The 13,984-nt window shown below is 36.8% G+C and overlaps 1 protein-coding gene across 3 annotated transcripts in view; it reads right to left on the bottom strand.

Moving 5' to 3' along the window:
* NCAPG2 (non-SMC condensin II complex subunit G2) overlaps positions 1 to 13,984 on the bottom strand; it is a 48,461-nt gene that overhangs the window by 33,435 nt on the left and 1,042 nt on the right. For all 3 annotated transcript variants that reach the window (XR_008821483.1, XM_056336421.1, XM_056336420.1), the window contains exons 3-9: positions 10,695 to 10,886; positions 9,600 to 9,714; positions 8,971 to 9,128; positions 7,994 to 8,128; positions 2,203 to 2,297; positions 1,308 to 1,377; positions 527 to 613 (exon numbers count right to left, since the gene is read on the bottom strand). Coding sequence is in view for 2 of the 3 variants with exons in the window: in XM_056336421.1 (XP_056192396.1) it covers positions 527 to 613; positions 1,308 to 1,377; positions 2,203 to 2,297; positions 7,994 to 8,128; positions 8,971 to 9,128; positions 9,600 to 9,714; positions 10,695 to 10,886 (852 nt within the window). In the remaining variant the exon portion in view is untranslated. The remainder of the gene's footprint in view (positions 1 to 526; positions 614 to 1,307; positions 1,378 to 2,202; positions 2,298 to 7,993; positions 8,129 to 8,970; positions 9,129 to 9,599; positions 9,715 to 10,694; positions 10,887 to 13,984) is intronic.

Here is a 13,984-nt window from a genome sequence, read left to right as displayed (position 1 = left end):
GAGAAGCTGAAGAAAACAAGAAAACTCATGGGTTTAGGATGGATAGTTTAATAAGTAAATAAAACCAAAACAAGTGATGCAAATGCAATCACTCCGCACCTCCGACAAGTACACCAATGCCCAGCCAGTCTCCAAGCAATGACTACCTCCCCAAAATCCACTTCTCAGTTTTTATTGCTGAGCATGATGTTATATGGCATGTAATAAGCCTTTAGTCAGTTTGGGTCAGCTGTCTCCGACCCTCCCAACTTCTTGCTCATCCCCAGCCTATTCCCTATGGAAACAGAGTGGAGAAGAGAAAATCATGGAAGTACTGCTGACCAATAGCCAAAACATTGGTGTGCTACCTACACTGTTTTAGTCAACAAATCCAAACCACTGCACCATACAGGCTGCTTTGAAGAAAATAATTCCATTCCAGGCAGATCTAGTATAGTATTTTAGTATGAAATGGAAGTTTTCCTCTTTATAGTAACTGATCTGATTTTGATGCTACTAGTTCACATCATGCTTTACAGGAGCTTACCTCTCTAACTTTAGAATGAACAGAAGAACTTTTGGGAAGATGAATACCATGATGCATGAAATCTTGAATGCAGTTATGTTCAAGTTCCTGCAGTACAAACACACACATGCTACTGTGAAAACAATAATAAGTACAGGAGACTGGGCAACATCTTACATTTTTCCCTAAAACAAACAACTGAAAATAGTTTTTTATACTATTTCTTACTTGGCTTCTGCTTGGCCCAATTTCTCCATGCTAGGGGCCTCTGTCTGCTTAAATTTATTTTCAAAGTTTCACAATACGCAATTAATCCAATTCTCAGAACCAAGTTTGGAATTCAACAGCAACTCTGTGTGATAAATAAGAGTTACTTGGTATCTGAAATTTAGCTGTAGTATTGTTATGATGCTGTAATTATGCTTTTAATCACCTCCATGGAAATCCACAAAACCTAGATAAATACATAAGCTATCAATTATATAGACTTGCACATACTGAATGAAAGCTTCAGTAAGTCAGATAACTAGTGTTTACAAAAAACATTGTTTATATGCATAGTTGTGCAAACCAATATTTCAGCAGCAGAATTAGAGGTGTTTAAATGCAGCAAAGCTGATCACAGTGGGCAAACTTTCAAAGTATGACATGCTGTTATTCTTTGACGGCACTGAAGAGGCCCTTTCTTAGGAAAATCATTCCTTGATGCTTGCTTACGAACATTTCTGAGGTTGAAAAGTCATGTATCTTCTCCACCTTGAAATTCAAAACAATCCAAATGAAATTTCAAGCACAGTATTACCTCTATGAATTCTCCTGACACCTTCTTCCAGGCCCTGAAGTAAACTTCTGAAATGTATTCCGTCAAGTATCTGTATTAACATATGGGAAACATTTTCAAGCAAGCATCCTAACTTTATGAATTGTATGTAGATAGGGTTAACAACATGACATTTTTTGTAAGTACCAATATTATTATTATTAATTCTGTGCGTCAACATTATTTTTAGAAGAAATTATCTTTAAAGTCTACACTGATTATTATAGACAAAGTTAACTGTTAGTTAATGAACCCAAGCACTATTAAAAAAAAAAGTTAATATCTCTTATGGTGGGAAAGTCAAAATATCAGCACAGATATTTTATCATTATTCTCATAATGAATGCCTTTATAATTATAATGATGTACAAGTATACATTATTCTAACTGAAAGCATTTAGAAAACCTGTTTTTAATATGAAGAATTACTTCTGTTATAAGCATATTTTTCATCTGTCAGTCAAGTTCTTAGGCTATGATCCTGCAAGTCACTTGTTATTTAGAATGTCTCTAGAATCTTACTGAATTAAATTAGAGGTTGCTCATAGGAAAAAATAACAACACCTTAGAGAAGGAGAAATGGACATGCAATTCTCATACAAACACTGCAAGTAAGGCAGCACAGTTCATATGAAATTCATTGGCTTTAGTTAATGCTAAATAAGCATTTTGATACACCTATAATTGTACACATAGGCATGTGCAGAGCAACTATTAAATGAAGTTGCTGAAACAATTCAGTAGTTACATTCAGCAGATTTGAAGGTCTGTGGATTCTGATATATTTTATCATATACTAGGTACTTTAGAGTGCGAGATAAACAAGATTTTAGCCAAGCTCTTAACGATCATTAAGAACTTTAGCTATGATGCATACCTTGGAAAGAACTGTAATTGGTTTTTAACAGTTCCATGTATCATTTTAATGAAGTTTATATTCCAGCTAAATAAAAAGCTCAAGAATCTTCTTCCCTGTTAGAAGGGGAAAAAAGGAATAATAAAAAAAGTCAAACTCCAGTAGAATACACAATTTAAAAGCCACCTCAAAAATCAGTAAATACAGAGCTTAAAGATTAAAAGAAATTACACCTTTAATTTTAAAAAGCATAGATAAAATTGTTGCAGAAAAAAAAGAGATTCTCAATTTTTAAACAGAATTCAAGCATTACTGTTATTTATACTGTAGAGAAAACGCAAAACAAATGAACATGTGGATTATATATCTGCCTGCGTTTTTTTCAACATCCATTCTGCTTTGGTGTGACTTTAAGTAGCATTCCATAATGACATGGGACTGTGCAACTCAGGACCCTCATCAAGGCTGCATCATCAGAGCTCTGTGAAGGTACAATATCATTCCAGGATGACACTGTATTAATGGTGATGGTACAAATAAAATAGCATGACAACTCTGCCAGCATTGGCTATGGAAACATTTTTGAACAAAGCCACAGAAAACAGCTGGGCCACCAAGTACAATAAATATTCTGATTAGCAAGGACAATTCCTTTCCTACTGCCTTATGAAAGGTAATATTGCAAACCTCCTGGAGGGAGCTGCTCCAGTTCATGAAAACAGAGGAAAAAAAAAAAAGTTTTCCTGAATCAGTTTTCTTCCATTTTAGCAAGCCAGAAATAGAGATGACAAATCTGATAAGCAACAGATTTTTTTGCAAGAAAAGGCAGGGGAAGGTTGTGGATGGAAGAAATAAACCATTGCTCTTCTGGAATCAGCAAGATCTGCCCATGGAATTAGAGCCTTACGCAGTATCTGTACAGACAGCCTCACTCTGGCTCATCTTACAGATGAAGTAAAGGCATCCACCTTCTGAGACTTTGAAAAGTTTGATCACACAAGGATAAGTCAGTCAATTGTAAGGGTCCTTTGTACCCGTTAGCTTTCTAGCCAAAAATAAGTCAGGAAAATTAATAAGGAACTGCAATAATAAAGAACACATTGGCAGAAGTTCAAAAGGTGCACTGAACAACTAGCAGAGCTTCAAAGGCACTTCCATCAAGAGCTGCACCTATGACAAAATAGAGAAAATACGGCTAAGAACACCAGACACTTTGAGCTAGGATATCATAGAGCAGGGGTAGAGGGAAGGAAGCATATACAGGTAGACACTGCCCTTTAATGGAACTGATAGCTTTAATGCCTTCATGTCAAGAAGAAATTCAGAAGATCTGAAAAAAATCAAGACCTAAAGGCAAAATACAACGTCAAGATCCTTGTCTACAGGTGTGATGGAATCCTTCCTGTTGTCAATGAAAGCTTCTTCTATCAAGAAAGAAAAAATTGAATGCAGTCAGTTATCTCCAACTTTGGTGGCATAATATGTACGTTGGAGTGCCAGTGGTGCACTCTTCCATCAACATCCCTAACAAACCAAAAGGTCAATGGAGTCTTGAACTACAGCCCCTCCCTCAGCAAAGTAAAGATGAGAACAAATGCAAACTCATCTCTTCTACAGTCCCAACAGCAAGGCAGATGAAGAAAAGTCACAAATTTAGGCAAAAAAGAATTCATGAAAGCTAGATTTCAGCAGATTGACCCTGAAAATTATAGTAAGTGCCTCTGATTTAATCAGCTGCTTATAATCACTGGATCTGAAATGATTAGTTATCAACATTCTCAGTATCATGAAAGGTAAACTGGCGACAAGTGAATAAGATTACAAACTTGTCATCTTTAGGGTTAATGCATTAACAGTGTTTATTATCCAGTACTGCTGTGCTGTGGACATAGGACCTGTGACTGTCAGCTGTACACACACTCTGACATTAGCAAGGAAGAAGAGAGAACAGGCTTACCTCTAAAACACAATAAGATATGCTTTGCAGGGCTCTCCAGCTGTTTGATTGGAAACCCCATCTGAACAAGAATGTTTCCATAAATCACAGAGACACATAAATTCAGAGGATCACTCTGCTAATGCGCCCTGAAAATAAGCCTCTGAGAAATATTACTCTGTGTTGAATGGCATCATCTGGGAAGGCAGAAAACCTGAACTCCCTGAACTTGCAATGAGACTTCAATGTGAAATTCTGTACCAGTTTAATCTGATCTAGAACCAGAAAACCACATTCCTCCCTTCCCTTCATCCTTGTATACAATGAACCAGCCCAGGCAGTTAATCTGGCTGAAAAATAATCTTACTATGAAAAACACTTGGTCAGCTACCTCCTTTGATCAATCCATGACACAGCTGCTTGAGCATTCATACTGCAGAAAGGAAAATAGGAATGCTAGCCCTTGGCAACACAGGATCACTGCAACCCGGAGTTACATCAGCTTAAGCTGCTATGGAGCTACACTCCGAAATGTGTACTCTGAAAATAATTATGTATGCTTTTCTTAGGAACTGTAGAACAAACCTGCAGGCATTAAAGGGAATATTAGCCCTGATATATAGGAGTTTGTTTTCATCTCAAGGCAATTCATACATCACGTTAACAATTGGTACAGCTATTAGCATTTTAGAAATAGACACAGAATGTGAAAAAAAGGTCCAGCAGAAATACTGGGGGCATGTCAGACACATTGCTACAAGAAATCTACCATAAGTGAAATGAGCCAGGCAGGGAAACTAGACAACACACAAGGTAGGTTGTCACAAAAACTAAACTCCCTCAAAATGCAAAATCCCATGCAGGACTTGCAACAGAAGTGCAATGGTCTTATAGCAACAGGAAAATCGTTTGAATACTTTGAATTTCAAGGCACAAGCTCCTATCTGCAGAGCTAGAAACATCCCAGGCAGTTACCATTCTGGATCTGTACTGGCAATTCACATATCGAAGCTGGATTTCACCTCACAAACTGAGACATCTAAATTTGGATATTTAAGTCCCTAGAATGTTTTCCAGAAGGCAGAGATTGCAATAGATCCTGTGTTTTATGTGCCAGCCCCATGTGGATGTCTGAAGCAACTTAGGTCGTTCACTTATACTTAAGCAATTAAAGCTTTCCCAGGACCTGTACTGATTAGGCTCCTGCATAGATGGATAAATTGGTTTCAGACACCTAATGTAACTGAATCCTATCCTGGGGTCTTTCCAGAATGGGTTGTGGTTCCCCTTTTATTTTGAACTAGTTTCCTCAAAGATGTAAAGCGACTTGTGTATTCAGTTTGCGTAGGAAGGTTTTGGTAGGGGGGGAACTACAGGGGTGGCTTCTGTGAGAAGCTGCTAGAAGTGTCCCCCATGTCTGACAGCCAATGCCAGCTGGCTCCAAGAGAGACCTGCTGCTGGCTGGGCCTCTGGGGTAATGTATTTAAGAAAAGGGGAAAACTGCTGTGCAACAGCAGCTGGAGAGAGAAGCGAGAGCCTGTGAGACAACTCTGCAGCCATGCAGGCCAGTGCAGGAGGAGCTCGGCTCCAGGCACTGGAGCAGAGATTCCCAGCAGCCAGCAGCCTGTGGTAAAGCCCATGGTGAGGCAGGCTGTGCCCCTGCAGCCCAAAGAGGTTCACAGTGGAACAGATATCCACCTTAAGACACCACCCTGGAGGAGGGGGATGCACCTCAAGGTTGCTATGACCCCACAGAAAGCCTGGACTAGAGCAGGCTCCTGGCAGGACCTGTGGAGACAGAGGAGCCCTGAGTGGAGCAGATTTGCTGGCAGGACCTTTGGCCCCCCAGAGGACCCATGCCAGACCAGTCTGTTCCTGCAGGGCTGCACCCCGTGGAAAGGATACACGCTGGAGCAGTGTGTGAAGAACTGCAGCCCGTGGGAAAGACTCATGTTGGAAAAGTTTGTGAAGGACTGTCTTCCATGGGTGGAACCCCACACTGGAGCAGTGGAAGTGTGAGGAGGGAGGAACTGAAGAGAATATGTAATAAACTGACCATAAACCCCCATTCCCCATCCCCTGCACTGCTCAGGGGAGAAGGAGATAGAGAACCCCTGAGTGAAGTTGAGCCTGGACAGAAGGGAGGAGTGGCAAGAAGGTGTTTTATTAACTCCACCCCAGCTGAAACCAGAACAGTAGTTAAATGTAAAAAATGGATAAGACTGGACATAATAAATGAGAGCCTATACTTACAAACAGTGGTCTAGATCTTTCACTATTATCAGAAAGGAATGGATGGACTAACAGAATGCAAATTCAACTCCCAGCCAGGAGCTGTTACTTTCAGTCAATTCTTCTAGCTACAAAGCTAAGGATTCAAGATTAAGGATTTAAACCACTAATGATCACATGCCAGAGCAAAGAGTGTAGTAAGGCACTCTCTGTATCTGCCTAGAAAGAGACAGGCATACAAAACTGAAAATGTGACAAAATGTCAAGAGACCAGAAGTCACCGGGAGGAAGGAAGAACAAAAGCTTAGGCAGAAAAGTAAATGTGCAAATTGTGACCAAATCTGCATATACTTGTGGGGCAAAGGGGATGTGTTTTGATATGCCAGGAGAAAGATTCAGTACCAAGTCCTATTATTACTGCTTTTTCCCCCCCAAAAAAAAGGGAAAAAAACCAACCAAAGAAACAAAAAGCCAAAGGAGTACAAACTCTCTTTAGAAAAATCAGTGGGGTAATTACTATGTGATGTATTAAAAATCTCACAAGACATGGAAGAAAAAGATAACTACAAGAAGTTTTTTCTGAAGCCTAGCAGCAGTTTCCTTTAACATATATAGTTCCCAAATATTTACTGTGTCTATAGGATTATGAAATATTAAAGCAATGCAGTAGATTCAAATAAAACAGAAGAAAATAATTAATACAGAATGAAATACAGCAAGACATTTCAAGTGCTGTACCAATGAACGCACACAGGTACAAACAAAAGTTCCCTTCCCAACTCTCACATTGCCTTAGTACATCCCAATTTTAGTCAAAACTAAAACATCTTAAGATACAATGCATAAGTAACAAAAAAACCCCCCAAAACTTAGTGTCAAGTATCCAAAGCCTGGTCTATGAAACATTTCACCTAATTTGTTTGCTACCACCATTTTTAAAATGCTGTATCTCCATGCCACCATAAGCATACAGCAATCTCAGAGCTCATTTTATGATAAAAGTTCATATACTACAAGAAAAAGAATATATATAGTTAAACAGGCAAGAATTTAGAACTTCAGAGCCAATGTCAGGTTGTCTTGTCAACTACTCAGTAAAAAAAAGCTTGGATACTACTATCTTGGTGCAGAGGCACAAATTAGAAGCTACAATACAGCAATTCTTCACTGAGAAATGTAGCTAGTCAAAATAATTCCTATTTTGCTGTAAAGTTGCATTCTTCTTATGCTACTTTTAAAATTGACTATGGAAATGCAATCTTCTAAATGGAATCACTTAGAAGGGAAATTATTTTGCTACAAATTTCTGTCTCCAGTAAAAGAAAAACCGCTATAAAAGAATAGAATTATACCAGGGAATGGTTTTAAGTATTGAGGTACATGCAATGGAGCAAAGCACTTAGTTCTTATTACCTCAGGATACAAGAACTTGAATGATTATTTTGACATATAGTTTTACACTTCAGTCTGGAATAGGAATAAAGGGTTTTCCAGATGAAACAGAATATCAGCCATTTATAGCATGAGTCAGAGCTGATTTGTCTCATATTGCTACCTACCATACTGTGAAAAAAAGGCTTAATGTAAAACCATTAAACATAAACAAAGACCACTCAAATGAAATCACAGTAAAAGTTTGCTTACCTCTTCTTTTTTAATGTGTTTTACACTCATAAAACACTGAAGCAACAAGTCCTTGACTTCATTACTCTCCTCTGAATCATAATCAAAACAAAGTAACGTCTGATGTAAATTCCATAGACGAACTACATCCGCACCCTGACAGGAAGAAAAAAAAAAAAAAAAAAGCCCACACTACAGTGAAGTAGGTATAGCTTTTAATGCAAATCATTATTTAAGAGATTTTAAATAATGAATTTGGAATGCACTGTCAGACAGAAGATTTTCAGATTTTAAAATTCTGAACATTATTTTACTTTCACCACAGCATTGGGAAAAATTACAAAAATATGAGTAACTGCAGAAATACTAATTTCCAACATCTGAAGACATGCTCAAGTATATTCATGCAAAATAGATGAAAACTGTATTACCTGAAACATTATACAATGAAAGCAGTTAACAGGGAAAAATAAAAGAAAACAATAAGTAAAGGAGAAATTTATTGGGTTAGTGCAAAAGTAGTATGCAAGAAGCTAACTTACACATTTAAGAAAAGAATTTCAGTCCATTAATAGAGACATAAGTTATTTGTAGACAGATACAGAGTAACATAAAATTAAGCTTCCCACATAAAAAGTCTCTATGAGTACCTGAACATAGTGCTTAAAACCCAAATTAATCAAAAGAGTTGCTATTGAAGCATTGGTCACTGAACTTTTCAAATGGGTGAAGGAAAACAGAGGCAAAAAAAACCCCAACTGACTCCTGAAATTGACTCCAAAAATCTTTAGTTTATTCTAGAGAAGGCAACATTGTAACATATTGCTTATGCAAACAATAACACCAAAAAAAAGACTTTGTAAACACATATGCTAGGTTTCATTAACTGAGAAGCATTAGGACATTGAAAACAAGCTAACTCGAAATAAAAGGTATTTTTGAGGGATAATCTTGGAATATTCAGTAATAATCTAAAAGTTCATATAGCTTCAGCATACCGTAGCTGCTTTATTCAGGCTTTTTCTTAGAAGAATGATAAATAGTGTCTTCCCTAGCTGCTCCTTCCCTTCCAGTCCTTTCTCCCACCACATTTCAAACACACGTTGGATAGCACCCTGTAGGGTTTTTTCAGATTCAGGTAATGCAGGAAGAATACCTATAACAGTAATAAAATAATTATTTACTGCAATGAACCAAGTTATTCCTATAGAACACCACTCTGCTAGTACACTATTTACACTTCACAATGTTTACACATCTTAATAGGTTATTCTCACTATAGAGTTAACAAAGCTACCTAAATACCTAAGGGTCTAGCCAAGTTTTTGGATCAGTAATAACAGAATCTTAAGTTTTGCCTTAAAAATAATATAATCCACAGCATAAGGAAGGTTATCTATCATTGGGTGAACAGCTGGGAGAAAGAAATCTATCCAGCTTCTAGATTAAGTGATTTTTAAATAAATGCTCCCTTAATTTCGTGTCATAAAGAAAAACTCACATCAATACCAACTTCTCTCCTGTAGATTCTGTTCCACAGGCCAGTCAGGTCAACAAAAAGCCTAGTATACTCATCTGCTAAAAAGAAGCAGTATAATTCTATATTCTGCAAGAGGTAAATACACACCGTTTAATATAAAAACACATTCTAGAAGAGCTTCGTAGTTTATGGTTTCATCCACTGCAGGTATGGAAGCAGTAACTACAGCTGTCACTCCCTGGATCACAGCTACAGTTTGTTTCTGAAAGAAAGCAATGTTTAGGAAACAATTCTGCAGTTTATTTTATGTTCAGAAGATAATTATGACAAGAAATAAACATTAGCAACAGACACCAAAGCTGAATCGCTATTACGCTTCCATTCTGAAGAAAGGGTATACAGGCACCCAAAACCCATGAAATAAGAGCCAAAAGCATATATTTTTAAAGTACATCTGTTTCAAAAGGTTTGGAATGGGTTTTCAGCTCCAGCTAACTCTGTGACTGTACAAGTGTATCCATCCCTCCATTAAAAACTTCATCCGCAACAAAACCACTCAAAAAGACCCTAATGAGCAGGGTTTGTGCAACTCAAAAACACATAGATTGGTCACTTTAGAGCCAGGTATGTGATACTATAGGCCTCTGTATGTATGACTGATTTTCTACAAACCTCTAGGTGTCCCCAATGAATTCCCCACTGCATTTCTTTCTTTCTTCCAAAATGAAATAATCTTTTCCCCCAACAGTCTCAAGACTATGTAGACTACAGTGCAGAAGGCAGTATGTAAGGGTCTGAGTCAGAGAAATTCTGTGTTAAGCTAAATTTGTGGGAGGGGCGATCAAATCTAGACTTCATGATCTTCATTCAATAAAATGATATAATAAAACAGGTAGTGAATTTCTTATAGTATATGCCAGATAACTAAGGAACATCTGAGATATCAAGATTTATTTACTGAAATAAGACATATGAGAAGCCCACTCAACTAGTGAAAAAACTAAATCTGATCTTTCATAATTAAAATTTCAGCAGAGGTAATATTTTATAGTATAGACCAGTAATGAGTTCACCTTAACCCAAGCAGGACAGTTACAAGGTCAGTTAAGACTGGTGCAGGGAGGTGAAGTTTAGAATTTATGTTGTTTGATAACCCTTGCATGTTTTCAGATGCTATGAAAACATTCCACTTCCCAGAAAATATGAAATACTCATCACATTTTTATTTTACAAAATGTTTACCATTTCTGGAACTAACTCAACTTCCATGTCATCATCACTTTCATTATCTTCACGCTTCTGCCATCTTTCCACTGGGTTCTCCATCAAGCTGTCTGTCAACAGCTGCGTCAGTCTCTCCCATAGCACTACTTTTTGCTTTCTTGATAATTCTTGAAGTAGTTCATTCAAGTCAAAACGATCAAATTTATTTTTCTGTGAATGGACAGAAGATATCACACAATTCCACATCAGTGAGGTAGCTTATATTTCATCATCATACTTCCCAAGATTAAAGCTTTTTTTTGCATTAAGAATTGACTTCCATTCCTCTGCAGCGATAGAGATAAAATACCTTCTGGAAATTGTGTTTCTTTCAAAAATAGCATGAAAAAATCCTGCTGCTTAACTCTTCATTGTGAAACAAGAGTGCTTCTCTTAAGACTAAAGTCGGTAGCCCTTGCCAGCAATACCACTGAATATAAATCACATCCCCATAACATCAACTTCTGTCTCTCACGTGTTCCAAATACTTCATTCCCAACAGAGACAATTCCATACCCTTAGCTAAGAAGTTCAGAACTGCACAGAATTAAAGTCCCTGATCATATCTTTGCTATCTTAAATATAGATTGATGACGGCTGTTAAAAGAAAATCTTTACACAAGGACTAGAAATGCAAGTCAGTACAGCCCTAGGGGCAGCACTACAGATTTTGGCATACAATCTGCACAGAACAGTGCTCTGTATATGGCACTATTGTACTCCGGACTTAGGTGTGATGAGGGAGTTACATTAAGCCCACGCTTCCCTCTTATGCTTTACTGAATGGGAAGCCACTGTTAGTCTCTGTAACAGACTTCACTAAAAGACAGATCTGAACCATTTCGTCAGAAGAACCTTACCAGAAAAATTTACCTCAGAGACACAAAGAGCCTGTTAGCATCAAAGAAGGGTTGGCAACCTGCTAGGAAAGGGAATGTGCAGAGAAAAGAACAGAAGGAAAAACAGACACAGCCAAGAGGAAGTACAGATAATTTTTGAGATTTAATTTGCAATACTGAAGACTTACTTGATCAAAACCACTTTGGAGGAAAGAGGGAGAATGTCCATGATCTTGAAATAAAAATATTTTTAGTTTGCAGATACACTCAAAAACAGGAACCAAAAAGAAAGAAAGTTGAAGGGAAAAATAAAAATAGAAAAATAATGAAAGAAGCAGCACTAAGTATTAGAAGGCTCACAGAAGGGCATGAGAAGAAAGATCCTGTTACATATTTATAACAGAACTTCTATCCTATTCTACAGCTAGAAACAAATATAATAAACCAAAGGCCACACAGGGAGTACTGCAGACCTCTGCTTCAAACAAACCCAAAAGACAGGATATTAAGATTGTATGGTTTTGAACAAAAAGAATGAATTCATAATAAGACTAGAGCTTTCTGATCTTCCTTTGGCATGATATGGTATAGAATTATTCCAAAACCTATGAGAGATAAGGATGTCACTGAATGATAGTCGTATCTGCGATTTCTGTTTTCCTATGAAATAATGTATTTTCTTGAATTGGAATGGATTTAGTGGAAAAATTTAACACCACCTGATAAAGACCTCAAAGAGCAACACCACAATACTGTAACATTTTTAAAAGATTACAAAGAAAGGTGAAAAGTCCAAGGCAAATCTTGAAGGAAAACTAGCAAAACCCCTAGATATAAATGAAGCAAAACATTGAGAGAAGAGAAAAGGAAAATTAATGGGGCGTGGAGAGGTGGAAATGAGAGACATTCAAAGAAGTAGCAGAGCTAAGAACAGAACTTTAAGAAAAGTTAAAATGGAAAATTCTGTGGCTAGAGCACAAAATAGGTAGAAAAAGTAGGGCATAAATAGAATATGAGAACTAAGGAAAGCAGTGAGGCTGTAACCACACTTTCCTCTTCTTTCTACATTTATATATCTACTTCTAAAGGACAGGAATACAATACCACAGTCTCCTCCAGAAAAACAATCAAGAATTATTCAAAGGAGATCTTAAAATGAGGATCTTCATCCTAAGATAAGACCTATCAGGGAGGGTTTAAAAGGAAATGAATAAAATAACTCAGGTCTCTCAGACAATCAAAAAGTAATTTGGATATTCAAGATCCCTTCCTATGAAGGCATGAAGACAGTTTTAATCAATATACTCATTATAGCTGGTAACATACTGTTTCCAGAGGTATTGGCAACAGCTGAAAACTGTTTTAAGACAAGTCATGTGAACTGGTGATGAAAACCCCATTTTTAATCCAAATAGACCAAGATATGTTAAAACAGATTACTTAGATGAAGATGGCAGAAACAACATGACCAAATTAATTGAAAAGGAAATGCTGCAAGTACTGTATGTTATCCTAAACAGAATAGCTTTTTGTTAAAGTGTTTATATTTGGGTGAAAATGGGACAAAGACTTCAAGCAAAGGCAATTTGGTAATAAAGTTGTCATCTATAATTACATACAGGAGTGCAAACGAAAAACCTAGCAAATTTATTGGGATAAAGAGATTCAGTGACATTTATGAGACAAACATTTCGAAGCTTACTACACAGAACATGATCCCTGTCACAGAAATTATAGGTTTAATACTTTTGTTACTTTAGAAAATTAAGTTATGCCTCTGTAGACATAAGAAGTCAACTGATCCACTTCTTTTATCCTGATACAGGTAATATTAGGATAATACTGATTAGAAAGCTTAAGAAACTAACCTGACAATACCATTTATTGAGGCTATCAGAGGATGTTGAGGAGAAACTGCGTATATCTTAATACCACATAGACTGAAACTTAGTAGAAAAAACAACAATCTAAATTATATCCGATTACCGTGCAATATCATATATACAACATGAGAATGAACTTTGCATTAGTAGATTTTGATGGATTTGTTTTGTTCCTCCTGCTTCTCTCCACACTAAATTTAGAGAGAGCACGCTATCCCCATCCCTAAAACATTCAGTGATAAAAGAACTATCAACTACAATTACACAAGGACTAAAGAATAAGTGGACAGCCTAAACGATTTAAAAGAATTAACAAATACTAGTGAAACATCCTTCTGCTATGTTTGTGTATTCAATTACACAGCAATAACTCTTTCATAAGTTGAAATATTAAAAAAAACCCAATACTTTGACATTACATTAATACTTTTTTTTCCCCAGTATTACCATGGTACTACCATTTGTTCTTAAAAGACATAAGCTGTATATACAACAACCAAATGTTAAAAAATTAGTTGGTTTATAAATAGCAACATTTCAGATTCTA

This window comes from Falco biarmicus, chromosome 4, assembly GCF_023638135.1.
Source record: "Falco biarmicus isolate bFalBia1 chromosome 4, bFalBia1.pri, whole genome shotgun sequence".
In the NCBI taxonomy this organism is placed as follows: Eukaryota; Metazoa; Chordata; class Aves; order Falconiformes; family Falconidae; genus Falco; species Falco biarmicus.
The sequence above is the reverse complement of the archived record's forward strand: the minus strand, read 5'-3'. Positions and strand labels throughout refer to the sequence as shown.